Raw genomic sequence first — 27,429 nt, 5'->3', positions numbered from 1 at the left:
AACTGCCGCGTTAATTGAATTTTAAGAAGTCCGGGGGGAATATCGCGGGGGGGAATATCACTGTTAGAGAATTACAATAATAGCAACGTTTATTTAACACTAACTAACTGAACAACTCTACCACAAGACTCGTGCTGTAAAACGGAATGGACGAAGTGTCTTGCTCGACGGTTAAGAGTCTTCTGCTCATTTTCGTGGATGCGCAAAGGTCGCCGGGAAAGTGGAGGACAGAAAGAATAATCCCATTCGTTTCAAGGGAAAGTGATTTTCTCCAGACGCACAGGTAGGTAGCATCGAGGCTGTCGCGCCCGAACCGAGTCTCTCGACTCAAATCTCTCCCTCAAATCGTCACTTCTATTGACTTCTATTGCCCACGCTCCTCCACGCACTCGAGTGAGGGACCGTTTTACCTGGGAGGAATGAATCTTTCTCCAGGTCGGCAGTCCGCTACATGTTTTATCATTGCGGAATCGAATTTCTTGAAGAAACTCCTTTCAGAGAATTAATTGCGACGTTAATTGAATTTTAAGAAGTCCTCTTCGTAAATTATGTCCTTTTAGGGTCTGCGGCAATTTGATGGCGTTTTCGATCAGTTTCTCGCGGCTTCGATATAATTCTTTTTATTTCAATGGTAGAACTCGCGGCAATATTACCAGGCAATTATATTATGTCACGTCAGACAAGATTCCTAGAAGTAGAGATGAAGTGAGCGACGACTTGTTATTACGTTTCTATGAAAAACATCGTCGTGCTCGATGTTACGCTTGTCCACGATGGAAGCTGATTGCTTATCACGTTCCTGGTCTTCCGCAGAAGTTATTAATACTGAATGAAACTGTTTGGAGATCGTGCGGAGTTCGTTGCGCATATCGGAGTCTGATTAAGTGCAGCACAATTACAAGAAACAGTATCATCCATGTATTATGTAAGTGCCTGTATCCATGAGTGCTGGTCTCAGCAGAGTCATTCGCGATGACGACGTTCGCCTGAGAGCATATTAAAGAATTCGATTTCAACCGGGAACCGAATAGCTATGCCACTTGTTACGCATGTGTTACAAACATTACGAAAATTACAAGAATCACTCGATTTATCGTCACATATCTCGTCTCTTCTCTTCTCTTCTCTTCTCTTCTCTTCTCTTCTCTTCACTTCTCTTCTCTTCTCTTCTCTTCTCTTCTCTTCTCTTCTCTTCTCTTCTCTTCTCTTCTCTTCTCTTCTCTTCTCGTCTCTTCTCTTCTCTTCTCTTCTCTTCTCTTCTCTTCTCTTCTTCTCTACATATATAAAGGAAAACGTACGTTTTCCTGTTTGCTCACAACTCAGGAACTAACAGATCAATTTCGTTGCGGCTTTCTTTAGCGTGTAGTACAATTCTTAGGGAAGGTTTAAGGCTATATATAATCTAGATATTACTAAATGGGACTGAGTAATAAGCGAAATAGTGAAGAGAGGCAGATAGACCTGCTCTTACATGGCGCGCACCGTTCTGCGCGCAAGAGATGCGCGTGATGGTTTCCCGCACAGTGGTGGGGATGCTTGAGGATCACATCGTTTTTGTTAATACATGTATATGTATAAAAGAAGTATAGGAGTGGTCCGTGAGGGTGAATATTCTTGCTCACCATTAACAGTAATAATTTTTATGTTCATTTACAATGATGCAATGAAATAACAAAATCACACAATTTGTGACGAGAGACCGAACGAGCGAAACGTCTCGCTCGACGGCTGGTGGACTTCATTCCCATTTCCATGAACGCCCAACAGTCGTCCGGAAAGCAGGGAGTGGGTGAAAAATACCCAAACCGTTTTAAGGGAAAGTCATTTTCCCACGAAACCTTCAAGAAAGGCTCCAAGGCTGTCGCGACTGAACCGAGTCTCTGTCAAGCATCACTTTTATTGCCTACGCCTCGTTCCGGTTGCCGGCGGTACGCACCTGAGTGAGAGACCGTCTAACCTTGAGGAGATAAATCTTTCTCCGGTTACGGTCCGCTACAGAAGTTCTGACTGACTGACTGACTGGCTAAAGGTATTATAACCTGCGACCGCCTCTGCTGGCAGTGAGCAGTAATGCGAGCTGTGGTGGTGCAGGTAAACGGCTGAAAGCCATCCTGCTGGGATCCAGCATCCGCTGGCGGCTCTACCTCCTCGTGGTCCCCGACTAAACGAGCCGCTTCCCCCAGGGGTAGATCCAACTTGTCCGAAGACCTGCAAGGCGAGGGCAAGGTTTTTTCAAGTCGCGTGCCTTCCATCTACGCACGTCGTTTCCCTTGGCAGTATTCCTAGAAAGATAGGGAATAACACCTTTTCTCGCGAAGCCGGTATGATCGCGATCGGAACCAGAAGCGCGCATAATACTTGACTGACTGGTTCATCAACGCCCAGCTCAAACTGTTTAATCTAGGAACGTGGAATTTCACGACGTAGGCGCCCACTAAGGAAGAATTTTTATAAATTCCGTCCCCAAAGGGCTGAAATGTATTTTCTCGGATTCCTTAATGTCTGTTAGGTCCGATTAGATATCAACTTGGTTCTTACTTACAAAGATTGGCCAATAAACGACAAATGCCTAAAAATCGATTTCAGGATTTTGCCCTAATCAACCCCTAAGGAGGTGGTGAGAAAGGGTGAAGTGTGTTTTCATGGAGTCCTTAATATCCCTTAGGCCCGAAGCGAAGCGCGGGTATATTTGCTGGTTTAATATAAAACGGTGAACACGGTGAACGGTCGTCCACGCCTTCGGCATCCCCCGAAAATGGAACAGCACTTTTAATCTGGTTGTGGCACAAACGCAGAGCGGCCGTTGTCAGGTTAAAGTCCGTTAAAGTTTCAATTTCATCGGATATTTAAAAAGCGAATTGAACGTGGGCGCGATACGGATTAAAAAACAAGCGAGAATTACATTTCCCGTTGCACGGCGGCTGAAAACTGTCGGCAACACTCAAAACCTACAAAGCGAAAGGGGAATTTTTTCGAATTAGAGTTTGTTTCTATTTTACGTGTTGTTACCGGAATCCCAAACATGGATGTATTGCTTCAGAAGCACGAGGCCAAGCACATATACAAAGTGCCAGAAGGGTTACGAGAGCTTTGCACTGACATTTCGCGCGAGGTATGCACGCGCAATCAGTGTATCTTGTAATCGACCGAGTTCTTGTTAAATTGTTTTCATAAAGTATAGATAATTCTGCTTTAAACGTGATTTCCTATCTTAAAGAACAAATTCGAAGAATCTCAAGCATCAATGTCTCTAATTCTTCTCCTTCAAAGTCTCTGATTCTTAAATGAAACCTGATCAGAAACCATAGAATTTGAATAATTAAATACCAATCGATTATTTTCATAAAGAATAATTCTGCTTTAAACGTGATTTCCTATCTTAAAGAACAAATCCGAAGAATCTCAAGCATCAATGTCTCTAATTCTTCCCCTTCAAAGTCTCTGTTTCTTAAACGAAACCTTATCAGAAACCATAGAATCTGAATAATTAAATACCAATCGTTCATTTTCATAAAGAATAGATAATTCTGCTTTAAACGTGATTTCCTATCTTAAAGAACAAATTCGAAGAATCTCAAGTATCAATGTCTCTAATTCTTCCCCTTCAAAGTCTCCGTTTCTTAAACGAAACCTTATCGGAAACCATAGAATCTGAATAATTAAATACCAAGCGTTCATTTCTTATACATTCTTCAGCATTATATTTAAATCCAAGAAATCAGAGACGAAGCGTCTTTGCCGCAAATAACAACAAAAGCAAAATCTTTTTCTCGTTCACTTGCCGGCCAAGCGACAGCTTGGCACAGCAATATCGCCGTGTAATTATTGATCCTGCAATTAAAACCAGGTTCTCCGATCGCAGCCCACGGACCTGCACACTTTCGTCGCCGAGTACGTGGACACGCTTCTGATCACACGCGAGAACACGAAAAGTACATTTCTCGCTGGATCGTTGCACTGTTAACGCAAAGTTCTCGCGGATTTTATCTTCCCTTTTTATTCTCGACCGGCCACTCTAGGGAAGCCCCGCTATCGTTTCAGTTGCGGTCAAAGTCGTAAACAACATTTTACTCGAAAGCCAGGCCATTCTGTCCATACTTTACCGGACCGGTTTCAGTCTGGAGCAAATCGCGGTCGCGGCTCCGCGGATTCAAGTAAATTTCATTATCGCGTGCTAGGTTCTTATCGACGCTGATACGTCTCGCCTGCCCTTTTTCTTCTCTCCCTCGGCAGAAAGCATTCCGCGAGTACTTGGACGCGATTGACGTGCAGCCAGTGCAGATATGCGAAGGTAAAGGAACACTGAACGTAGTATCATAAAAGAAAGCACTCCTAGCCAGCGTTCTTGCTTTATGTGGGCTTGCTTTAAACCCGGCTTATTTTAAGGAGTGCTTAAGAGATCATAGTGGAATAAAGTCTCGGGTGTCTCTGTACTTCCTTCAAATTTTAAAGCACACACTGTATACGTGAACTTAGACCACACTTGCGAGGAAAGGTCCATGGTGTCGATAAGAAGCATCCTGGAGGCAACAGGGTCGACGCGCAAGGATGCGCAGCACGCTGCTACAGTGATACAAGTCAGTGGTTAGAACGACGATCACCCCAGAAACCGTATTATTTGGTGATGAGCTTGGAAATCTGTTGCAATCCCTGTCGAATTGAAATTAGGCTGCGTTTCGTGGCCACTACGAAAGGATGGCTCTGAACGAAGCTCAAGGGAAGATTCAGTGGCAGAGGGCAGTGACGAATACGCTGGACATCTTGAAGAAAGCTGGCGCCACGCAGGCGGAAATCTCGAAAGCCGCGAAGCATATAAAAGTATAATTCTTGTAGTTTAAGATAAGCTTGTCGACAAGGAATTGAGTCCGTCGCTGTTGCGCACAGTTCGCCTATCGCGGCTACTACGCCAGAAGAAACCAGAAGATGGGCATTTGTAAGATCGCGGTTGCATGGCTGTAAGGATTTTATATGAATTCTGGTGGTCGATACAGTAATCTTCATCTTCCTAGCGGATGCGGACGAGGAGCTTGACAGGAAGGATGAACGCACACTGGAACCCACAGAAGCCATTCAAGCTGTCGCGTGGATGGAGATGATGTACAAGGACTCTGGGCTGACTATGGAAAGGGCCAACGATGCTGCTTCGGTTATTCAAGTAATTCTCTATGCATATATCTGATGAATTAGCTTCGTTGTCAATAGAAAGGAAATTTCTGATTAAATGGTAGGGGAGAGCGGGGGCAAAAGTAACATTTTTTACATTTGGCCTAGCCTACAATTACCTTTTATAGATATAAAAATGACAATTATGGCTTATGATAGTATGTTTCTTGGTCTATCATTTGAGCCCAGATTCAGCCTTACGTGATAAGTAGTCAAAGAGTTATGGCAGTTTTCCGCAGTGACTGTCATTGTTACTCTTGTCCTGCAGGGGTAGGACGAAAGTAACATAAGGTGGGGGAGAAAGTAACACTAATTATTTTGAGGAGAATTAAGTAAAAACACTTCTTCCAACGCAAAAAAGAATTTTTTATTATAAAAAAACGATAGAAAGGAACATTTAAATAAATATATTTTAAGTAACGATAAAAGCAAATAAATTTTAAATAACGAAAGGTGTAAGCATAACCAGCTTCGGACGTTTCTTTGGTATTGTGTACTTAGTTGAATGATAGGTATTAAATTTTACGCACTCCGAATTAAAATTATGACATACCTAGTGAAGATTACCCATGGTGCAGTCTGGGACTAACCCTTAAAATCTAGACAATGATCCACTTCTCTCTCGAACAGCTTTCACTGAAAGGGTCCAAACATACCAGACATAGACAATCATTATCATCTGAAGAATTCCTATCCTGTATGCTATTTTGCTCGCCCAAGTAATACATACGTTACTTTCATCCCCATAGTGACGTGTTACTTTTGTCCCCAGCCATGTTTTTCAGAATAGAACTGTTATAACATACGAATTATACAAGACTTGTTCAAATAAAGTACAGAAACTTCTAAAGACATTATCTAAGAACGCTCCAGCAAATAATTGGTTTAATATCTATAGTTTAACTATGAATATTAACAACACAAAAAAACAAAATAGAAAATACATACCTGAATGATCTAAGTAACAATTTTAGCTTGCCCACGGTATACGATTTGTGTTACTGCTCAGCGTCACTCAGTACAATAAAAGAGACACTATACATAACTAACTGTGTAAAGCAAACGTTTTAGAAATGTTTGTGGAAGAGGGGAGAAGGTGTGTTACTTTCATGAGTAACTAGTGCCTTCTATCTGGAGAATTAAAGTATCCTCCAGAAAGTATCTTCGTAGGGCTTAGATTTTACCAAGCTACTCCCTAGAATAATGAAAAACTGTGTCAGAGATAAGTTGAGGATTTCGTGACGATTTCATTTTTGAATCAAGATAATCTTGTCGGCGTACTGACTAGCATTGCTACTGGAACCACCTTTATTTTCGACTCAAAGGGAGCTTACAGAAGATATCGCGCGAGGCGAGACAGCTACGACGTGCAACGGTTAGAGTCGACGAAGTCGATGGTCGTGGAAGCTATTCTCGATACTTTGCGACACAGGGTTTTCGAGAAAGTAACATCGCGCGATGATATCCCCAAAGAACATGGGACCCGAGAAGAATTGATAGCTACCAGTACGAAGCTTCGCATGGCTTTCAAAGAGCACGTGAGGGTGTCGCGTATATCGAAGGAAGGTACGAGAAGACGTAATTCGGTCACCTTCGCGAAATTCAGATTTTTTACCTTCACGCGCGGTCTGAGAATTGTATCCACCGCTGTCCAAGGAGCAGGGTGGTAAAAACTGAGCGAGCGTCATCTATAAAATCAATGAATAACAATATCTTCCATCTACAATTAGACCAACTAATCAATTAACTCAAGGCAATCGAACAGTCTCAACGAGTTAATAAATATATTGATTAGCCCACTTGGAACCCGGCGGGATGGACGAGGGGGAAGAATCGTTGGAGGAAGAGAGCGAAGAGGACGAAGGTGAAGAGAAACTTCCCTTAAATTCAGCTGGGAATATAAAACTATATATCTAAAGAGTGTTGAATTCCAATTAACCGGGGAGAACAGAAGAGACGCTGACCACGGAACGTAGCCCCACGTCCGACTACCCTCCGCTGGAATCGGAAGCGAAGTCTGAGATGGAGGACACTGAAGAACAGTTGACGGAAGCGGAAACGGATGAGCAGATTGCATCAGAAGCCGAAGTTACCACGGAGAATTTGCCCACCAGCCCCGAAGTACAATCGGAAGCCGAGGCCGAAGCTGAAGCCGAAATGGAAACCGAGGCCGAAGCCGAGGACCCTATGGAATTGGAACTCGAGGATGAAGCCGAAGGTAGAGGCGGAGAAAAACAGCGGGGAATTAATAATGTGCACAGTGGGGGAATTTATTTCACGCGAAGTGCGCAAATCAATTAATAACGGGGCCGTTGCAGGGCAAGCAGCGAAAGAAAACGAGGAGCACCAGCACGAAATGGCGGCGGAGGAGGAAGAGGAGGAAAATGTTGCCCAAGAGACTGGTCCCGCGGGCGACGCGGCGGAATGATATAAATGCCCTCGTTTATTAACTTTATTAAAGCAATATACCTCCAAAATAAGTGTATTAACTTTATTAGCGTAATATACTTTAAAAAATAAGCTTTCTGAAAAGCGCCGCCGCGCGAGCTTCCGCAACGGAGCAAAGGGGTCCGCGCTTTCTTCTCATCTCCGCGGCAGCCGGGGTGCGGGAAGATGGAACACACCGTGAACGCCCGTTCGTCGGGAAGTTCACAGTAGCTTTAATGAGAATCTCGGAAATGTAAAGCACGTTTATGTACACGATTAAGCAGGACGGTTGAGAATTTATTGACGGCTTTCGAACATTATTATACCACCGTTCGATCCTTCTACCTGAACTCCTCCGCGAAACACAGATTGGAAAGAGTATAAATTTATCTGAAGCAGTTTGTTCATAAAAAAAGGAACGCGTAATAAATGTATGAACTAAAAAACAGTAAGAGCACAAAAACGTAGCGCAGGGTAGAGAGTTGGCGGGACTCAAAATGTGTGTCTCCAAGGTGTACCTTTTGCTGAACAGCAGGCGCCAGTCTTCACTAAGCGGGATCTAAGATTCTTCAACTGGACGCAGTCCCCTTCTCTGAACGCCTGGCCGCAGGCGTGCCTGCACGATTTCCCTATCGACGCGCGATTGTCTCGAGGCCGGCAATTATCCGTGTCCGGATGTTTATCTCGCTGTTTAGCGTTATCGTCCATTGGGCAGCTTGCTTCGGAAGTGAACGACCTGCTGCACTCGTCTTTGACTCGCTCCTCCGAAAACTCCGCCTCGACGAGGCATTTCTTGTGCCTGCACTTCTTGCTCGCCCTGTACTTCTCCACTAAGATGCACAAGGAGTCCTTATGATTGATCATGCCTATGGAATCGTCGTACTCGTCGTCGTTCTGCTCCTGAACGGTGGTAATCTTTTCCGAATCCTTCAGGCAGCAATCGTGATTGCAGAGCATCTCGACGTGCCCTTTGTTGCAAGCTCTCTGGTTGCTGGAGTTCGATGGGCAGAGACAGGTATCCGACGCCAAACGCGGCTTCTCCTTTGACAAGCAACTAGCGAACGAGTATTTATATTGGAATTATACAAATCAATTGTTTTCCTGCGATGCTTGATTATACACGCGGCAAGCGTGATCAGTTCTCGAGACTAATTGGAAGCAGTGCTGGATTAACCAATATACAAAATAAACACGTGCTTAGGGCATCAGAGGAAAGGGGGGCAAATTTACTGTACTTTAAAATCTAACTTTTGTTAGAAACACTTTTCAGTCTAATTACACAGTTCGACAGCCATCTGGACTTGTAACATTCAATAACCGGTTCGTATAGGTTTCGTGCCCTGAAAACGAATCCGCAAACCGTTTGTCGCCATCACCCTCAGGTTTTGAGAAATTCGATTTTGAGAAAAACTGCAAATTTTGAAGTTTGAACATCTTTTATGTCGAAACGGTAATAGTTATTACTTATATAAGTTGTTATTGCATTATGAACATTTAAATATGTGTAGACATCGATCAAAGGGGAAAGGACACCCGAAATGCACCCATTTTTGAAGATATCTTTCAATTTATTTAAAAAATTAAAGGTCTAGGAGACTATTTCGCTTCTGTGTTGAAAACAAAACGTGACTTACCGCTTCTGTTAATGCTTTCCGAAGGAAAAATGTCTGCTAAATCGCGTGGAATGGTTAGATATTCCCCTAGACCCTTAGTTTTTTAAATAAATTGAAAGATATCTTCAAAAATGGGTGCATTTCGGGTGTCCTTTTCCCTTTGATCGATGTTTAAACATATTTAAATATTCATAATGCAATAATACCTTATATCGTTGTATTCGGAAGGGTTCATAGAATAATTTCGACCTAAAAGATGTTCAAAGTCGAAAATTTGCATTTTTTCATCAAAATCGAATTTCTCAAAAACTGAGAGTGATGGCAACAAACGGTTTGCGGATTCGTTTTCAGGGCACGAAAACCCATAAGAAACGGCTACTGAATGTTACAAGTCCGGAAAAAAGTACAATTTTATCGAACTGCGTTATCGGAAATGCCTAAGAAATCGTACAATGCGTTGAAATGATCACCCTGTAAAAGGGAGGCTGAAAACCTTTTACTTAGGGTCTCCAAAGGTGTTGTCCCGGCCCTGATTGGAAGTTACACTTTTCGCTTTTTAAAATTATTTCGAGAATTTTCTACCAGTTTAATAAAATCGAAGATTCCGACCCTTCCACAATAATCACCCTCTCAGTTTCACTCGAACCTGTGGTGTTCATCGTCGCAGGCATGGTGGCAGCAGTTGCGAGGGTGGTAGCAGCGATGGGGATTTTGGGACCGACAGGCGTCTCGATGTGGCCGTAATAAATCGAGAGTGGAGTGTTGCTGGCAATGGAAGTCACAGTTACGAGGTATACCGGACGACGAGCTGTCCTTCTGCAAGCTGAAAAAGTTCACTTTCGACCGAGAGCCCCGGTGAACCGGCTTCGAGCCCTTTCCCGCTGCATCGCAGCCGGGCTCGTCCGCGTTGCAGCCTAAACAAAGGGAAATTATCGCGATAATTCATTCGGGACGCTCTCCGAAGAACGCGAAGAATCTCAAGTTACTCCGTTTCTCGGGCGAGCCGCTGCCTTTAGCGTGGTCCACTTGCTCGCGGCCTCTGTCGTGCAGAAGATTAACGGGATCCAATTTGGCCGAAGTTTCTTTCGGACTTCGTCTCCGTGAATGGACGTATGAGGCACGGCAGCGGCTGGAATTTCTCGGTTCCGTTATGAAACTTTTCATCGTTTTCCCGTCGCAACTGGAAACGAACGAGGCAAGCAAGTTTAGACGCGACTATCAGTATCAACATTTTTCACCGGGCGACGCGTCTAACAGCAGTCCATTCTCTGCCACGGGTGCCTCGAGTGCATGAGATTCGGTCGGCTATACCTGGCGGCAGAGATACGCGGACGAAAGACCAGCCGGGCATTGAAATAAACACGTTTCAAACGTCAGGATAAGCTGCCCGAAATCGTAAGTTCGGTAGTTGCATCGAAGCGGTAAGGCTTACCGACAGAGCCGTCTACGGCGCCCCGGTGTATAGGCTTCCATGCTTCAATAGGGTGAATGAGGTGGTGAGCGGGTGGTGCGAAGAGTGAGACGCAAACACTCCTTACGACCCTACTTACCGAGACACACGTGTTTATTTTCCCACGGGCTTTTTTCAGCGTCCTTGCCTCGGCGCTCGAACTTGTTTACCCTCAGCGCGTGGCGAAGCAACTGACCTACATCCCCGTTTCCCTGGCCACGCATGTCGCGCGAGTGGAAGAGAAATTGGGAAGTGGGCCAGGGCATCCAGCCCCCGAGGCAAACCGTTTTCGAGCGCCGAGTCAAGGGCGTTGGAAAACACGCACGTGTGATGCGTATCTATCGCCTCCCGTTCTAGTCGGCTATGTACATTCATTGAAGAGTGCACGAGGCAACGAGACCCTGGAACAGACTTTCTGCTGCTTAATGAAACTGTAGGAATGTAAGTAACACTTTACAAATTCGTTGCCATCAATCTGTTACTTTTAATGGAGTTCGTGCGAACAGTATAAATTACACAAAACTTTCACTGCCGCAATTTTTCAGGTTGAAGAGGAGTGTTAGAGGAGAAACGAGGAATGCCCGGTTTTCGCGATTTTGCGATTTATAGGATATTTTGTCGGTGGCAAGTGGGACTACAGAGTTCTCGAATCATAAAGGGTTGTAAAGCTCAAATACCCCCGTAAGATAAGGTTACAGTTTTGGTATACTGGATAAAGAAGCAGTTAAAAAAAATTCCGATCTTAAGGCTCAGCTATTTTATGAGACTCTGTCTAATAACAAATAAGTGAGAAGTAAAATATCTGATAATGAATAAAATGAGTGGCTTTCCTTGTATTGATAATAATAGAAGTGGAAATTTCTTATTTTCTTTCAATATGCTGCCCTGTTCTGACCTGAACAAATATTAAAATAATGTAAAACAATTATTATTGCATTGCTTATTTCTTTCTGATGCCTAATTAGGGTATAAGCTTCATGTTATGAAGAGTCCAGATAAATTCATTGAACCTTGATTCTTTATTGGTGGACTAAAGTATTAAAACTTAACTTCCGCGATAAAGCTGCTTTGTGACATTCCCTGTTTTTCCTCTTACCCTTCAGTTACTTTTGAATACAGCCCGCGTGCATCTGCTTTTCACTAAAAGTGAACGCTTTACGTGTCCCACTGAAGTTGCACTGTGTCTCATAACGGAAGTTAGGCAACCTGAAACTTCAAAAAATTATGCAACTTTGTGTGCAAGTAAAGTACTTCATCCGTAAGACAATCCTACTTTTGTTGCTGCCATAGTGCGGTCTTGGGGAGTGGAATTACCCCTTGAAAAAAATTCTTAATTTCCTTTTCCGTGGAACATCTCGAGAACGGCGAGGGATATCGAAAAGAAGTTTAAACTAAAGTTGCATCTTTTTTTTATGCCTACGAAACTGCGTAAAAGTAATTATCGTAAAATCTCTACTTTTCAAACTACCCTCACCACCAATCCTTAATTCGATAATTATTATTACGCAGTTTTGTAGATATAAAAAAAAGGACCCAACTCTTTTTAATATCCCTCACCGTTCTCGAGATATTCCACGGAAAAAATATTCTGAATTTTTTTCAGGGGTTTTTTTTCACCCTCTAAAACCGCACTATGGCACCAACAAAAGATAGGGTTGTCTTAGGGATAATCTACTCTACTTGCACACAGAGATGCATAAGTTTCTGAATTTCGGGTTGCCGAACTTCCCTTGTCAGTGGTGTTTGCGTTGAGATAATTTAGATTCGTAGCAAAAGAAGGACTCGTCTACACGCGCAGTAAGTTGCACTCGATGTTCCCGTGCAGAGCCAAAGAAGGTATGTATATATCGTACTTTTGTAACTGCTCCGATTGCGAGGGATCGCTTTTCCTCGCAATCTCATTGTGCTCTTTACTTGGAACGACGTCGAGCGCGTCCCCCGCGCTACACTGATCCCTTGTCTTGAAAATGCTCATCGGTTCGTTAGCCTTTGCAGCGTCGTTGCGTTTACGACAGCAACTGCAGATTATTGGCCTCTGAAGTAAGCTTTCCTTGATCGAGCCACTTTCCGCGTACTCGTCACTCCAGGCCGCCTTAGCCTCGACGCGGCTTGGTGCCGCGTTCGAACATTTCCTCGAAGAAAACCATAAGTTCTCCTGGTCGTTTGCTTCCTCGTGCGCCATGGCGCTTTCCGCCTGATTCGGTGCGCCGTTAAAAATTATATCGTTATGAGAGCGGTGTCGGCGATTCACAAGAAAGATCGCAAAAACTTATGTGTAATAATCTTATACTATAAAGCAGAAAGTGTTTCGTATATTTCTGTGTTTGTCTGTCGCCTAAAAACTTTCGAACGCTAAACTTGGGGTCAAGCAATGTACCTCGGCTCATTATGCCTGGCTGATCCAGATAAATATGACTATTATCACAAAAAAAAATTAAAAAAAATGTTTTTCTCTTATAAAATCAGAATCTAAATTTTGGGCGAAGCCGATTAGTAAAGCTAATATGTAAATAATTCATGGGTCTAATAAGGGTGTCATAATACATCTGATGTTTTATTCAAAGAACGCGTGGACTTAAGAATCGGCGTTATCGTTTATTGGTGAACGTAGCAAAGAGTTCGGGAAGATTCTTCCGTGTATTATTAAGGTCGCTTACCTTATCGACATTCGTTGCGTCCTCCGAATTACCGTAAAGACCATAATTCTTTGGGAACTTACGTCGAGCCCGCCGAAAAGCGATCGCGGCTGCGACCAGCTGATGCGACGAGGACGGGCAAATCTGAGACATCGTTAGAAGCCTTTCGGACAGATCCGATCATTCCCCTGATTTTACCAAGCTCGATCCGTCATTGGCGATAGTTGGTTAAGGATTCGACAACGAAAGGGTGGCTGAACGATGAAGTGAGCCACGTTCCCCACTAATTGATTCACGGAGAGTCATTGGTAACAGCCGATAGATAAAGACACCCTGAACGATTATGTATTTCTAAACGATTTTATTCAGCTTCGATCCTCTGTTTGTTTTTGTTTGTTTGCTTTTACATCGTTTCTTTGTCACCTGGAATAAATAGTCAGGGTCGCACGTGTCGAGAATAGTATTCCAAATACAAAAGAACCTCCAGAATTAAGTTGGAGGGTTTACCTAATATTTTTAATAACAATGTCGCTTGTCAAGTTTAAATTAATTTATTTCCAAAAAATTATATTCCATCGGAAAATATATTTCTATAACTAAATCATAAAAACGATCGCTTAACCGAAGGTAAACTGATTTCGCGTAGCAATCGAAATTCAGTGGATCTAATCGCTGGCGCCTGTTCTTATTAACGTTGAAATATCATGTTGCAACGATAATTACTTTACAAAGACGCGAACAAAGGCGACGTGGGGGGGGGGGGTGGATGTGGCCGATTCTGTTTACTTAATTGTAAAATTAGAGAATCTGCACTGTGACGACAATTAAAAACGTTTCTCCTTGCTCGTAGAGCAATCCACAAACGGGATACGACAGTCTCCACTGGAATAGAAAATCTCGCTGGCATAGTAAATCGCGTCGCCGTATGTTTGAGATCTACGAGTAGATCGCATGGTATCGGATAACTTCGCGAGAGACTAATTACGTACGATGCTATGGATATGAAAAGAAATTATACTCCTAGGTCCTCGTACGTGTGTGTGTGTGCGTGAATACTAAAAGCATTCGTTGGAACTAACTCGAGTAACTTCTTTCTCTCTATACGTGCACCCGCATCGCACCGATAGCAGCCTTTGCTTTCCAAATAGTGATTACTGGGCACGGCTTTGTAATTACGCGAATCAGATCGATGATCAAGAGTGTTCCATCGCCGACCACGGCGCACGTCACTCAGCCGTAACATGGTATTTATAAATTCATTCATTATCGTTCGCTACCTAAACACTGGTCGCGTTCTCCATAAATAATTTTCAACGTATACACACTTTTTACAAATCAGCATTGTGCAGAGACACGTTTGCAACGAATAATTAAATTATAATTAACTATATCTCGCAAGGAACAATTCAATCGTGGATAACGTAATGCAATGCCATCCGTTTACGTTCATCATGCCTTTAGGTACTAGCGGCATTCCCGGGGAAATAGATTGTTCGAGCGGCGTGAAATCGGACGGACTGCATCAGCCATCTGTTTAAGGTACATACTAGCGTAAGAACTTCGTTCGCGTATCGTGTGTGTATGTATGCATTCAATTCATCCATGGTGGACAGGAAGTCGGCGGTTGATATGTCTGAGAGATTGGCACCTGATAATGCTGAACTGTCTGAGGATGCTGCGGTCGTTGATGATGGTGCGGCGGCGGTGGTGGCGGTGGATTGCAAATTGATTGCATCAGCGGGTGTGAATTGTAAGGTGGAGGTTTTGTCGTATACGGCGGCATTTGATTATACTCCACATTCAACGGGTGCTCCATAATCGCATTTTGAACGGGCGAACGATTACCTTCAACGTGTCCTGAATAATCATGGAAACATTCAGTCATTAGACACCCGGCACAAACGGACGCATGAAAGTTAGAAGCACTAACAGGGTTGCAAATCGATTAGAAATGATTTGGAAACGGCTGAAACTATTTCAGCCGCGTAACATTGGCAATCTCTTTAGATTATTAATTAAGAGCATTAAAATTAATGGGACGTTGAGCGTTCAAATCGTGATCGTTTGAATTACATTTGGAAGCTCGCGCGTGTGAAGAATTTAACATATTGTCGCTGTTCGCTATCAATACCTCGTGGTCTAATTTGAGGTGGCGGCATATTAGTTGGAGGTAGCGTAGAACACACTCCTTGATGCTCTCCATCTCTGGGCATTGGCGGCGGCCTACCCCATGGGACTCTTACATGGTGTGCCTGCCATGGTGCCTGTGGTGGAAGTGGAGGAAGCAGAGGAGGACCACCTCCAGGATGAACGTTCACCGAATCTCCTGCTGGATTCTGCTCATTTCCTATCACAGAAGCACAATCACGTAGCAAAAGTTGTTTTGCGGTTCATAGGAAATAGAGAAAAGTATACTGTAACAAATGTTAAGTATACCTGAACTTATGCCCGCAGATTTTTGGTCCATGCTCCGTTTTTCACCTAGATAATGGAAATTCATGAAATGAAAAGTGTATAGAAAGACACGAAATGGCTATACATAGAATGCATTGGGAACTTAAATATGGCAAATAACGTGAAGAAATATTGTAGTACAATTATCAAGTTGTTCAATTTTATCATAAATGTCAATTTGTCATTATCAATACTTAGTAGGTACTACGCAAAAAAAATTCTAAGTCCAATTAAAATGCTACTTATATTTAGTTAAAGCACTGTTATGTTAATTAACCATTATTGCCTTTTATATTTCTGCTCAAAATGTCACTGCGTAAGTAAGAAACATTTTTAACTTAAGTTTTAAATTATTTTACTCCATAATGTTATGGAGAGCGACAAACAGGGTAACAATATTTCACGCCATTGGCCATTTCTAACTAAAAGAAATTATATGATTATAACCACTATATACAGCTGAAAACAGATAGTAAATGATAATATTCTCAGTATTGGTCATAATTTCGCCATTACCATCGCATGTGTGACCTGCTTAGTATATATCTTTTAGCTAGTCCTTGATCTGTAAAACAAAACTTATTATTAATAACTTAGTCTCATCTTCAAACCCGAGGCTTCTGACTACGGCCGCCCTCAAGAACATTGGTGTTTTTGCTGTAAAAATGAAAATAAATAGAATCAATCGTCCGTAGCTGTTCAGCGCGACCCGACATAGCTCTGTAAATTGTCCACACATGGGAAGAACTGTAATAAGGAATTTATGAATATACTACAAACTAATCATTTGGTATTGATATAATAATGTATGCTGCCACTCCATGTGTTCCGAACGCGATAAGGCCTTGGCGCTTTAACTTGTTAAACTTAAAATACTCGTATTAAAACATATAACGTACTTTAACATAACACGACAGTAATAATTATAGTTAATGGTGGTTAAAAGTAATCACTGAAATTTAGAATCACTTTGCTGTACAGACATCTGAAAACACATACATTGTAATGAAAAACATATTACGAAGAAGCATTGAAATTAAGACGCTTAAGATGGCTATCGTAATATATAATATAATGTAGCAAAAGTTTTGTTAATTCTAAATAATAATAAATAAAGTTAAATGGAAAACAATCTACGCAGTGGTATCATAAACCGTGTAGATGTTCCTGATGCCCATCTGCAAAGTATTTGAATGAGTACATGAAAGAAGCGGATCGCTACGATATGTCGATTAGGAGTAACCGAGATTCATACTGTTTAGCAAAAATATATTTACAGTAAGTAATATACTACAAGCTAAGAGTATTGAGAAACAATGCTAGATACCCATCTGAACTAAATATACAAACGCATCAGTGCATTGTGAACGTAAGAATCATTAGTTATGGCACATAAATAAATGAAGACATTTATGCAGAAAAAAAGTATGGAATATAAGTATGGAATATTCAAAAGGTATCCAGCACTCTTTCATCTTGAATACTCTTAGTTACAGACCTGGGTGTGGAGGTGGCATTAGCAGCTTGTTTCGATCTCCATGAGGTAGACCCACTGCTGTTGATGATGGACCGTGTAACACTTGCTGCTGTCGATCACCTTCTCTGCTTAAACAATTCAGTTTTAAAATTATTAGCACAGAATTGGTTATTATAGATAGACATTTCAAAATTTAAGCAAATATCACCTGATGCACTGCCGTGGCTATTTCTGAAATGTTAAAACTACCTGGTATCTCCAGGTCACAGTTAATGATACTTTATGCAAAAGGTACTTATTTGTATTATAACTTAATGGCACAGAATATTATAGTATGTCCAATTGTTTTGCATTTATTCTGTAATACCGCAATTACACTTTCAAATAATATCTTTTTCTGGCTTATCGTTTTAGCTGAGAACTTATAGCTAGCGATAAAATTATGAATTATATACAATTTCCAACTTAATATATTTATAACGCAATAAAACTAAAAGCATGTCGTTCTCTTCCCGTTGTATTTACAAGAGAGATTTATTTCAAGGAAAGCACATAAATACATGAGGTATTTTTCCAAGATAATATTCTGTGAAGAAACTAGTTATATTCACAATCATTTACTTTAAACATTCCGATAACTTAGATATACGTTTAGTTTTATAATTCATTATGAGGAGAGTGGTTGCTTAAAGATAGTTTGATTGCGAATACGTGAGATTGTCATTACCAAGCTCAGCTTGGTAACAGTAAGTCAATGTTCCTTGCTCTGTTTTTAATCTTTATGATAATAGTTTTATGATTAAGAAACAAATCTAAACGTTACTAAATCTTTGAACATCCGAATCCATTCCCTTCCTATATATGTATTGACTTTGGTACGTCTTAATCAAAGCAGGTTTCTGAAAGAAATTTAATGTATTGGAGAGCATGTGTTTAAACACATTATCACATAGAGTAAACTGACTGCGTTCAAACTTTTATGTATATCTATTTATTTCTAAAGCGACCTCTAATTACTCATAAAGCAGTTTTTAAAAAATTACAGGAGACCGCAACGGAACGATTACTAGTAAATCAAATATTTAGGAGCAATAGTGAAATAAAAAAGGTATATCCGCAAAAGTTTCAATATCGCACGTACTTCTCAGCTTCGAATTGAATTGCCATATTAATAAAATTTCCCTATCAAAGACAACCGCGGTTTATTCTATACTTGAAATATACATCGAACAATTAAAATCCTTTAAACCTGCTTTATTCACACAATGAATTTTACTCTTTTTTCAAATTGTAAATATTCACTTTTCACGCAAATAAATGTTACAACTATATCAAATATAGGATTCAGTTAAGATATTAAACTATATTTTACTTACCCTGTTCCATGACGTTGAGCAGGCAGTGGACCGCACTGGTACGGTGACGCTTCCTATTATTTACACAAAGAGATTTGTTCAAATTCTGAATAGATTATATAATAACGGTTATCTTTGCCATAATCTATCGCACTCCGAGAACTTACTGGATTCGTTTCAACATCTGAAAATCTTCTCTTTACGCCATGAGATTTCTGTTCCGGCGAATCAGGCTTCTGTTCAAACTGCTGAGCCGGCGGTTGAACAGTATAGTGTACTTGCGGCGGCATATGACCATTTTGATACTGCATGTGCTGAGCATGATACTGTATTTGCGCATGTACTTGCGGCGGCGGTACATTGTGTAGAGGTATATTTCCTGGTGGCATCTGAACCTGCGACATCAACATTTTGCGTTTCTGTCTGTCCGGATCTCATTAGCCAGAGACAGGTAAAGGTGATTACGTTACCTGCAGTTGACCCTGAGACTGCATCATCTGTTGCGGTTGTTGTGCTTGATATAACCATGGGGCGTTTTGCGGGGGAGGCGCTTGCGTCGGCGGAGGAATACTAGTAAGAACGTTCATAGAATTCGGCATTTGAGCGGCGGATGGTGGCGGTACGATTTGCGGAGGTGGAACCGGCTGAGGTCCTTGATCCACCGGCGGCCCATCTTGCTGATGCTGGACTTCACCTCCAGGAGGAAGAGGATGTTGTTGATGGTGAGGCGATTGGGCATTAGGGACTAAGAAAGTTTGCGTAGATGGAGGAGGTACTTGTAAATGAAACTGAGGAGTATGACCTTCGAACTGTGGAGGTAGCATGTGCTGAGTCACGGGCTGAGACTGTTCGTGATTTTGCTGCAACTGCGGCGGGACAATATGTTCTCCGGGTTGTAACACAAACTGTGTCTGCGACTGAGATGCTGGTGCTTGGACTTGTTGGTATTGTATTTGATAGGTCTGCGGTACGGGTGGCGGTGGTTGATTTGGAGGGAAGTTCGGCGGTGGAAAATGGAGATGTAGTAACGGCGGTGGCGGCTGTTGAGTTATGTTAATTGGAGCCGCTGGAGGAGGTTGTTGTAAATTCACGTTGACAGCTTCGATTATTCCTTGCGGTGGTGTGGAAGGCCTTTGTACATTTGGTTGAGTGTAAACATAGGAAACCGCACCGCTGACTGGTGCGCTGCTACTTGTAATGAAGTTCTGCTGAGCTGGACTCTGCGGTGGTGGCTGGCTCATGACATACATTTGCGTGACAGGTTGCGGCGACGATTGTGAGCCAGGTTGAAGCCCTTGTATTTGTAACGGTTGCCCAGGATGAATCTGATATTGCACTTGGCTTACTGTCGATGGAGGACCAATTAATTGCACTTGTCCAACTGGTGGAGGTGGCATAAATGTTTGTATTTCCTTCACGAAAAATATTTACTTATGTGAAAAATAGTGTTAGTTTTAACAGTCATTCAGCAGGTTTCTTATATGTAAATATTACCTGAGCTTGCGGTGGCGGTACTAATGGCCCAGAATGAGGAGGAATGTGTACTCCGGGTGGAGGGACTGTTATACCGGATCCTGGTGCACCAGCTACCGTAGCAGTCAGAATTGTTGCTGGCAACGTTACTACGCTACTTTGTGGATGCTGTATGATATCTGTTAAGTAAACATAGCTTAGTTACGAACTGAGTTTGCGAAAGCCACAAACTATTAGTGTATGTACCCTACCTTGATGTTGTATAGTAACAACATTAGGTTGCCCCAAAGTACCAATGTTCATGGTTTGGAATTGTGCTAGAAAAAAAGATGAAAATGGCGGTAATGAAAGTGTACAATCACACGGAATCATTATCGAGTATAGTTAGAGTTCATACTTTGTTGTATTTGCGACTGTTCTATAACTTGCTGTGATTGTACTGGTGGTGGTTGTTGCTGTATGTATGACTGTAATTCAGACTGCATTGTTTGAATTAAATTAATCGTTAATTGTTTTGCATTCTGTAATGCTTCCGGTTTTGGATGCCTATACAAACGAAACATATAATGTGTTTTGCCATTACAAAGGCTAATTATTCCTAAGAGGGGAATATATAAGTAATCTTACTCTATATACAAATGTAGGGGCTCCGGCGATTCAGCTCCTAAACCTGGATCTATGAATTGTGATCCTCTACCCCTCAGGGTTACATTTGCACCAGTTTCACCCCTAATATATAACAAATTTGCCCCGCCTATGCCTATAAGTCTACCTCGTAAGTCAAACCCCTCTGGAGCATTTTCTATTCCAACGCAAATCTTCTCCTATTAGTAAATAGAATTATATATTACACAGGTTTTAGATATAAGTCTACACGTATCATACGTATACGAATATTACATACCACTGTTGTAACTCCGGAATGTAAACTCATAAGGGGGGGTGGTGCATTGGTAAACCTACTTGGCCTATTTAAAGAGCTCTGATGTTCCGTTTTAATGATCTCATTAATCTTTTGTATAGCCACTGTAAGAGGAAAATGGATAAATAATTTGGAACTTCGTGTTTCTGAAAAATCGCAGGGAATGAAAGAGAAATAACATACAATCTACATTATGTTTTGTATGCCCCTGTATATAAAGGTACAAAGGACGTTCATTAGGGCAACGTATCTTCTCCTGCTCCGTCATGAAACGCCCTCGCGTCGAGACAGTAGCACCTGAAAGTTATACTATGTAAAGAACTGCTTGACAAAGTCTAACTTATATAAAAGCACAAAGCAGTGTCGCAGAATGCATGAATATACCTGAATAAGAATTGATTTCATCTTGTATGTAACCCTTTGTAAGCAATGTCCGGGCACTAGGTGGTATTTCATTAATTTCAAACTCTGACGTAAATGTTTCCCCATTTTTGAAATTTGCATTGGAAGCAGTTAACTAGTCGTTAAAATAAATTGCGTTAGCTCGACGAGCATCTTGAGCGGTATCGAATTATTTCACGGATGTACCTTATTATTGGAGTCTGAACCCCTTAATTTTCCTTTAGCCATGGGGATGAGATATATACAATCTTGTCAAACGTTTGTCCTCTCATAACGTTAACACACTCGCACTTCGTACCATTTCAATGTTCCCTCCCTGTAGTAAAAGAAATGAAGGAATAACAGTGTCGTTTCTGTTATAGTACTCCACTTCCTGACCGTTCGTAAAGCACGTATGCGTATCGTATAAATTTAGGTTATGATTGGTGGCAATAAATTTCCAATTGACTACCAACAGCATTAAATTATGCCTGACGTAGCTGATCGTTTAATAAAAGTTAAACATAAGCCACGGCTTCATGTTGTGTAAACGCTCGAAACAGTTGCTACGAAATCTCAAAGTAATTCCGTAAAAATATTAACTTATACTACAGACTCACTACTCACTACCGTTCTTTCAGTGTTCGCGGTACCATAGCTGTGTGAGACAGCTATGACAGTGTCAGACTTGCGCACATCGGGCGAAGGCTACCATAGCTATATGTACTATGCCCGGATGGAAAGAAGTCGGTTGAAATGTCACAAGGGAAAGAGGGGTTCTTCGCTGGCATTGGCTCCCGCCGCCCGTGTCCCGTTTGCTTACTTTGTATTCGTCGACGTTGTCGCAGCGGCCAATAGGGATATACTATTCGGACCTTAGAGTTTCTCGACCGACTTCTTTCCATCCGGGCACAGTACTTAGCCATTTTGATCTCTTTATCTGTCCAATTTCATTATTCCATCGACAAATTATATTCCAATTGCAATATGTCTATAATGTGAAGTAAATTAATTTGATAATAAACTGTAAATTTCACATTCTGGTGGAGATGGAAATGAAGGAACAAGTATTTCAATGAACAAATAATTTATTTAATCACTCAATAGTTGTATGTGCATCTTCTTATTATATAATACAATCAAAGTATAAATAAAAATTACACGCTATCGACAAAAATATCGCGCTGATACACATATTTTCTTCATTGTGCAAATGTAAATGAATCATAGTTGACTAGTCTGTGCAGTTAATTAGTACAAAGAACAACAAACTTGGAAGATTCGTTACATCTACCGTTACGAGGAAACAATACGTGAATCCTTAAAGTATTACACTTATATCATACAAACTTCAGCGATGATACAGAGAATTTCTCAAAATTTAGAGGCATATTTATTGCTAAATTTCCTAACGAATGTTTAATAAGCTTTAGACTGTATCATATTATTTTATACAGTGTTAATCGACCACGTGTACCAAGTTCAATTTCATTTTATTTTATATATTTGTCAAGGAAAGCATTGTTAAATTATTAAACTACTTTAAACTACTATGCATTGCGAACAATGATAACGAGAGTCCATCACTTTTTCCACAAAATCTCACAGTCTCCACAGGCGTAAATTTACAACTCATGTACATGTTATTTGAAGAAATAGAAAAATAGATTTTCTTCAGTCATACATATTGTTACTTGCAGCGTGCGCAATTAATGGCCATCTTCTTCAAGCTTGTTAAAACTTATTTACCCCCGAAACCCGTAACGAACCCATCGTTCTTTTCAGGGTTCAGCGGGAAACTAAGTTCTACTTAATTTTGAAGAAATCAACCGTTCAGATACTCAATTAATTAAGTTAAAGCATTGATTTAACATCAGTGGCATGTATCAGTCTCTTCTCCCAATAAGGCCTTTTTGAGATCTACAAGTTTCATGCTCTCAACACTCTCGATCGAATACAGACTATAACGTATCTATCCGTTTGCTTGCAACGTAAGCGGAGCTTGAAAAACTTGTTCAAATGCTTGTGGTTCGTTCGATTTAAATTCTGTTAATAGCGATAAAATATATATAATTAACAAAGAAAACTGACATACAAAACTGTTTGTACGATTCAATTTAATGCGTAATGAATTTTGAAATCAATGAGGCGGATAAAAGGAATGTCAGTGTTATGCACATGAGTTATTAAGTGTAAAATATAAGTTCAGGAATCTGTCCTTCATCGGTAGACGTTCCATTATTATCGCCAGCCTCGATACTAAATTCAAACTTAACTTTGCCATTCCCCGTTTCACCATCCACCATGACAGTTTTCAAACCCTTAGTTCCATAATGGGAATACGGGCCCTGAAATAATTATCATGCGACACTAGAATTCAATTAGCAAGCTTTAAAATTAACGGACTATTATTATACATACCTTAAATGTTGCTGATGCAGTATAAATCGTATTGGGTAAGATTTCTGCTAACTCTTTAAACATTAAGCGGTAAGTGTACTTTGAACCATCAGAGCTGAAACTTGATGAATTTGAAGCAATAACTTTCCCGGAAGCAGTGTGTATCAACTCTATTAGTACTTCATATATTGCTGAACCCTGCATACTACCATATACTCCGTAACCAATAAGAAATATACGTCTATCAACGCTAAATCTGATAAACAAGAATAAACAATTTATGTTGCGAATGTTATAATCGTAGTACTCTCCGGATTTCATCTGGAAAGTTACCTTATGCGATCGCTAGTTCCATTATATCCCCATCTGCTTTTAGTTTGTTGAAATCTGCATACTGTTTGTTCCTTGCCAGTTATAGAGCAGCGGGGCATTGTTTGAAATCCTACAACTGGCTTTGGATTTAGTATGAAATACGAAAATAATGAAAGAACCTAAAACATCCTTTCAGTATAAGAACTGTTACGTAAAAACTATACTAGACTATACAGTTATAACACCAGCCTCGGCATAATTTAGAAGACCAGATTGCGCAGGACCGGCGGTAAATTCTTCTTTCGACATCAAAGGAAAGCGAACCAATGAAAAAGTACTGCCCAAGACTAAACGCTGATTTTCTGGAGTAACTGGTAGCTGATGCCTAATACATTCTGCCTCTGACCATCTATTTAGGGTAAGGAAAATAAGTATACGCTTGTACAGCAAGAAGACAATTATATGCAATCTTCTGTACCTTAGAACTGCTTGGAATATTGTAGACTCTCTAACATGAAGTGTGTCCCTTTCCAAAACGATCTTCAACGTATCAATATCGATATCTGTAAATCCATCTGCATTTAGTGCTTCTGTTGTAAATCTATCTATGGTATCCAAACACACCGCGGCCAATTGAGGCTCGTCGAACAGGCGAGCTTGCGTTAAAAGTAAGAAAGCATTGTCACTGGTTAAGTTACTCTTCAAGTAATCCACGCAATGCTTCTCTAAAGCGGACACCGCATATTTCTTAGCTGTATACAATGTCGTCATCACAGTCTCGGGATCTATCTGTATCTCATCCGTATATAAAAAAAGAAGCACTGCCAAAAAAGCAGTGGGTTCTACATCAGGTACTTCTATTTCTGAAGAAGCTGTTGCAAGTGTTCCGTTGAACATTGCATCGAAAACGGCACTTCCAGAAGACAGGACTAGTTTATGAGCTGGTATACGCTGCTTTTGTGCTCCCCTTCCTACTATGAAGCTGACGTCCGACAGTATCTCATTATTAAAAAGAAACACGATTCTCTCACGCATCTTTGCCTTTGTCCCTTGCCAATTGTACGCGACCGTTGATTGGCTATTTATAGAGGTGTTTTCCAAAGCAACATTATTTTGAGGTCTTCCTTCTAAATGCAATGTATTCGCTGCATTTGTTGGAGGCCTACTGAAACATTAATGTTGATACAACTATTACAAAGGTAATGCCTTTAAGAATAGGACCTGAAAGTGGACTTAATTGAAAAGTTGTACAATATATTATATATATATCGGCTCAGATATTTACTTGTCTCCATTGGAGAAGACGGACTCTCCGTTTCTAGCCACAGATGTAGTCGGCTGATCTTCGTCGCACACAAAATTGAGTGCACGTCTGACGCGCGATAGGGTGACATTACCAATGGGCTGGGTGTTTCGTACAGTTTCAGGAGATGAATCGCCAGTTGTGGCAAAATTCACATTTAGCTGGGGATCATCGTTCTCCTGGTTCAAGCGTAAATTATGCAATCTCGGTATGACATTCGGCATATCGCTCGAGGAAGCCTCCGACGACATTTTGATGCATAAGACGTAATATTTCTCAACGTACTGCCCCGTTTCATCTAATTACTGCGTGTCACGTCGAAGGAAGCGGCACGAACGTTCTCATAAGTTCGCCCACCTCGTTGCAATTATTCAGGGGTCTGCACGCGCAGCCGTTGAAGATTTTCGACGTGTTATTAAATTACAGTAAACGGATGAAGAGGGAAAACATCATCGTGTAAAAGTAATCTATGCACTTGATCACTGGCAGGTGCCACCCGTAAAAATAGTATACACGTGCCTTTGCGAATGGCACCTGATTAGAATGTGCTCCGAAATAAATCCTACCTGTCACACACTATACCATAATTGCTGTGATAGTGCACTTCTGTCCGCTTAGATGGCAACAGCATTTCATAGCTGGTAGGTAATGTAGGTTGTGTTAACGAGGTGTAGGATAGACCTGACATCTTATGGGAATTCGAGTCAGGCATTATCTGTGGTATTATTAGTTTTCGCACAGACGAAGTATAGGATAGACCTTTTTTTTCAATCGAACATTTCAAGTTACGTATTTTATTCTTACATTCTACCATAGTATTGCAAGTTAAAGAAATTCTTATATCTGACTAGAATATTTCACAATCACAGCTATCGGCTCGGTTTTCCCCGATTACCAGCTCTCACCACGAGGAGGTTGCTGCGTTTTGAGACCCGTAGAGAGATAGATGGAATCAAAGTTCCATCGATCTCCCTGTACATAATACCCTTAGCCTACCAAACCAAAGAGATGGATGGAAACAAAGTTCAATCGATCTCTTCGGTTTAGATATAGAAACTAAAGAACTGCCAAGCAATCACTCGATTAAAAGAAATTTAGCAAAGAAGGAAAGACTACGGTTGAGAATGAAAGGAGCATTGAATGACGCAGTTCCTACCACCCTAATGTCCGAGTCGAAAGAGAAAAGCGCTCGACGCCTCCCAGACGACTCCTCTCGCACCGAGCGACTCGTCAAGAGCAACACTAGGTGTGACCCAGTCGTCCGCGTAGCAGACCATCGACACCTCCGGTGAGGGCATCGGCACCCGCAGCACCGCGTCATAGGCGAGGTTCCATAGTAGGGGACCCAAAACCGATCCCTGCGGATCGGATAATCCCGGATCAGCTGGCGGAGATAGAGAGGGATCGCGTGATATAGCAATGCCCTCTCGAAGCGTAGCAAAAGCCTACCACTTATACAAGCATGCAACACCTTTCAGCATTTCAACACATTTCAGAGTAGTTGCTGAGTTGGACGCTGTTCATGAGCAGATGCCGCTACATTCAGTCCTCAAATTATCTCGGTCGGTAACACAGTTTGTGTGGCGACACGAACATCCATAAGATGATAGGTCCACAGACCAGGTATACACTGCGTTCCACATTAGAGCGTACTCGTTTCGCGTAGGGATACACTGCTGACTGATAGTAAACTAACAGAGAAAGTGCTGCGACCAATCACGAAAGTGCTACGACCAATCGCGCGTGTCAGATCCGAGGGAGCTGCGCAGATCGGTCGCAAATCGGTAGGAGCGTTGGTACGCTCTTATGCGGAACATAGCGTAGAATAAACCTTTCACTCCATTGTCTTCTATACCTGGCCTGTGATAGGTCTATCCTGTACCTCGTCTGTGATTTCTGAAATACCAACATTTAGCTTACGTTGTTACATTATCCGATACATTATTTCCTACATCCCCCATCGATAGCGTATTTGACCACGAGATGGCGACACGATTGAATCGGTGGGTAACTGGTTAGGTCCTCTCTACGGTTGCCCTCTCTACGGTTCCTTCTCGTTCGAC

The 27,429-nt window shown here is 41.5% G+C and overlaps 4 protein-coding genes and 1 long non-coding RNA gene across 16 annotated transcripts; 2 read left to right on the top strand and 3 right to left on the bottom strand.

Annotated features, from left to right (window-relative positions):
* The first annotated feature begins 108 nt into the window (after nt 1–108).
* On the top strand, nt 109–15,079 carry LOC143366777 (uncharacterized). Its single transcript, XR_013084810.1, has 3 exons — nt 109–283; nt 9,871–11,094; nt 11,199–15,079. It is a non-coding gene; the product is annotated as an uncharacterized LOC143366777 (long non-coding RNA).
* LOC143367235 (uncharacterized) lies at nt 1,137–9,862 on the top strand. The gene is made up of 12 exons (XM_076808860.1): nt 1,137–3,112; nt 3,848–3,932; nt 4,042–4,154; nt 4,234–4,291; nt 4,477–4,577; nt 4,669–4,821; nt 4,885–4,933; nt 4,992–5,155; nt 6,489–6,729; nt 6,959–7,027; nt 7,115–7,381; nt 7,482–9,862. Exons 1-12 carry the CDS (start codon nt 3,023–3,025, stop codon nt 7,589–7,591), a joined length of 1,500 nt encoding a protein of 499 aa, XP_076664975.1. The 5' UTR covers nt 1,137–3,022; the 3' UTR covers nt 7,592–9,862.
* Nucleotides 8,083–13,442, bottom strand: LOC143366771 (uncharacterized). The gene is made up of 5 exons (XM_076808131.1): nt 13,311–13,442; nt 12,507–12,847; nt 10,190–10,383; nt 9,850–10,117; nt 8,083–8,644 (listed from the first exon to the last, which is right to left on the bottom strand). Exons 1-5 carry the CDS (start codon nt 13,440–13,442, stop codon nt 8,083–8,085), a joined length of 1,497 nt encoding a protein of 498 aa, XP_076664246.1.
* On the bottom strand, nt 13,822–22,021 carry LOC143366723 (uncharacterized). Of its 11 annotated transcripts, none has more exons than XM_076808019.1 (17): nt 21,751–22,020; nt 21,559–21,688; nt 21,355–21,487; nt 21,154–21,267; nt 20,953–21,074; nt 20,676–20,872; nt 20,446–20,594; nt 20,300–20,365; nt 20,070–20,227; nt 19,046–19,987; nt 18,743–18,970; nt 18,597–18,649; nt 17,242–17,348; nt 15,726–15,770; nt 15,421–15,636; nt 14,938–15,146; nt 13,822–14,819 (listed from the first exon to the last, which is right to left on the bottom strand). In XM_076808019.1, exons 2-17 carry the CDS (start codon nt 21,598–21,600, stop codon nt 14,754–14,756), a joined length of 2,847 nt encoding a protein of 948 aa, XP_076664134.1. In that variant the 5' UTR covers nt 21,601–21,688; nt 21,751–22,020; the 3' UTR covers nt 13,822–14,753. The 11 variants fall into 11 exon arrangements, with proteins under 11 accessions (XP_076664134.1, XP_076664135.1, XP_076664137.1 ...); XM_076808020.1 differs by having other exon boundaries at nt 21,559–21,684; nt 21,765–22,020; XM_076808022.1 differs by having other exon boundaries at nt 21,982–22,010.
* A 400-nt stretch (nt 22,022–22,421) lies between these two features.
* Nucleotides 22,422–26,005, bottom strand: LOC143366788 (BTB/POZ domain-containing protein 1). Of its 2 annotated transcripts, none has more exons than XM_076808144.1 (6): nt 25,349–26,005; nt 24,542–25,225; nt 24,313–24,472; nt 24,085–24,242; nt 23,773–24,007; nt 22,422–23,699 (listed from the first exon to the last, which is right to left on the bottom strand). In XM_076808144.1, exons 1-6 carry the CDS (start codon nt 25,615–25,617, stop codon nt 23,538–23,540), a joined length of 1,668 nt encoding a protein of 555 aa, XP_076664259.1. In that variant the 5' UTR covers nt 25,618–26,005; the 3' UTR covers nt 22,422–23,537. The 2 variants fall into 2 exon arrangements, with proteins under 2 accessions (XP_076664259.1, XP_076664258.1); XM_076808143.1 differs by having other exon boundaries at nt 24,542–25,228; nt 25,349–26,002.
* Nucleotides 26,006–27,429: the final 1,424 nt, after the last annotated feature.

The sequence above is a fragment of the Andrena cerasifolii genome, chromosome 3 (assembly GCF_050908995.1).
Source record: "Andrena cerasifolii isolate SP2316 chromosome 3, iyAndCera1_principal, whole genome shotgun sequence".
Lineage (NCBI taxonomy): Eukaryota > Metazoa > Arthropoda > Insecta > Hymenoptera > Andrenidae > Andrena > Andrena cerasifolii.
The sequence above is the reverse complement of the archived record's forward strand: the minus strand, read 5'-3'. Positions and strand labels throughout refer to the sequence as shown.

What these genes read in the sequence shown, in the direction of transcription:
- LOC143367235 (XM_076808860.1), top strand. Translation starts at nt 3,023, where the DNA reads ATGGATGTATTGCTTCAGAAGCACGAGGCCAAGCACATATACAAAGTG. An exon ending in CACACGCGAGAACACGAAAA is followed by an intron (nt 3,933 to 4,041) that starts GTACATTTCTCG and finishes CTATCGTTTCAG; the next exon opens with TTGCGGTCAAAGTCGTAAAC. An exon ending in ACGCTGCTACAGTGATACAA is followed by an intron (nt 4,578 to 4,668) that starts GTCAGTGGTTAG and finishes AATTGAAATTAG; the next exon opens with GCTGCGTTTCGTGGCCACTA.
- LOC143366771 (XM_076808131.1), bottom strand. Translation starts at nt 13,442, where the DNA reads ATGTCTCAGATTTGCCCGTCCTCGTCGCATCAGCTGGTCGCAGCCGCG. An exon ending in ACGCAACGAATGTCGATAAG is followed by an intron (nt 12,848 to 13,310) that starts GTAAGCGACCTT and finishes GCACCGAATCAG; the next exon opens with GCGGAAAGCGCCATGGCGCA. An exon ending in CGGCTCGCCCGAGAAACGGA is followed by an intron (nt 10,118 to 10,189) that starts GTAACTTGAGAT and finishes CCCTTTGTTTAG; the next exon opens with GCTGCAACGCGGACGAGCCC.
- LOC143366723 (XM_076808019.1), bottom strand. Translation starts at nt 21,600, where the DNA reads ATGGCTAAAGGAAAATTAAGGGGTTCAGACTCCAATAATAAG. An exon ending in CAGATGTTGAAACGAATCCA is followed by an intron (nt 18,650 to 18,742) that starts GTAAGTTCTCGG and finishes TGTAAATAATAG; the next exon opens with GAAGCGTCACCGTACCAGTG. An exon ending in AATGCCACCTCCACACCCAG is followed by an intron (nt 15,771 to 17,241) that starts GTCTGTAACTAA and finishes TCCATTATCTAG; the next exon opens with GTGAAAAACGGAGCATGGAC.
- LOC143366788 (XM_076808143.1), bottom strand. Translation starts at nt 25,617, where the DNA reads ATGTCGTCGGAGGCTTCCTCGAGCGATATGCCGAATGTCATACCGAGA. An exon ending in ATATTCCAAGCAGTTCTAAG is followed by an intron (nt 24,473 to 24,541) that starts GTACAGAAGATT and finishes TACCCTAAATAG; the next exon opens with ATGGTCAGAGGCAGAATGTA. An exon ending in GTCTTCTAAATTATGCCGAG is followed by an intron (nt 24,243 to 24,312) that starts GCTGGTGTTATA and finishes AGGATGTTTTAG; the next exon opens with GTTCTTTCATTATTTTCGTA.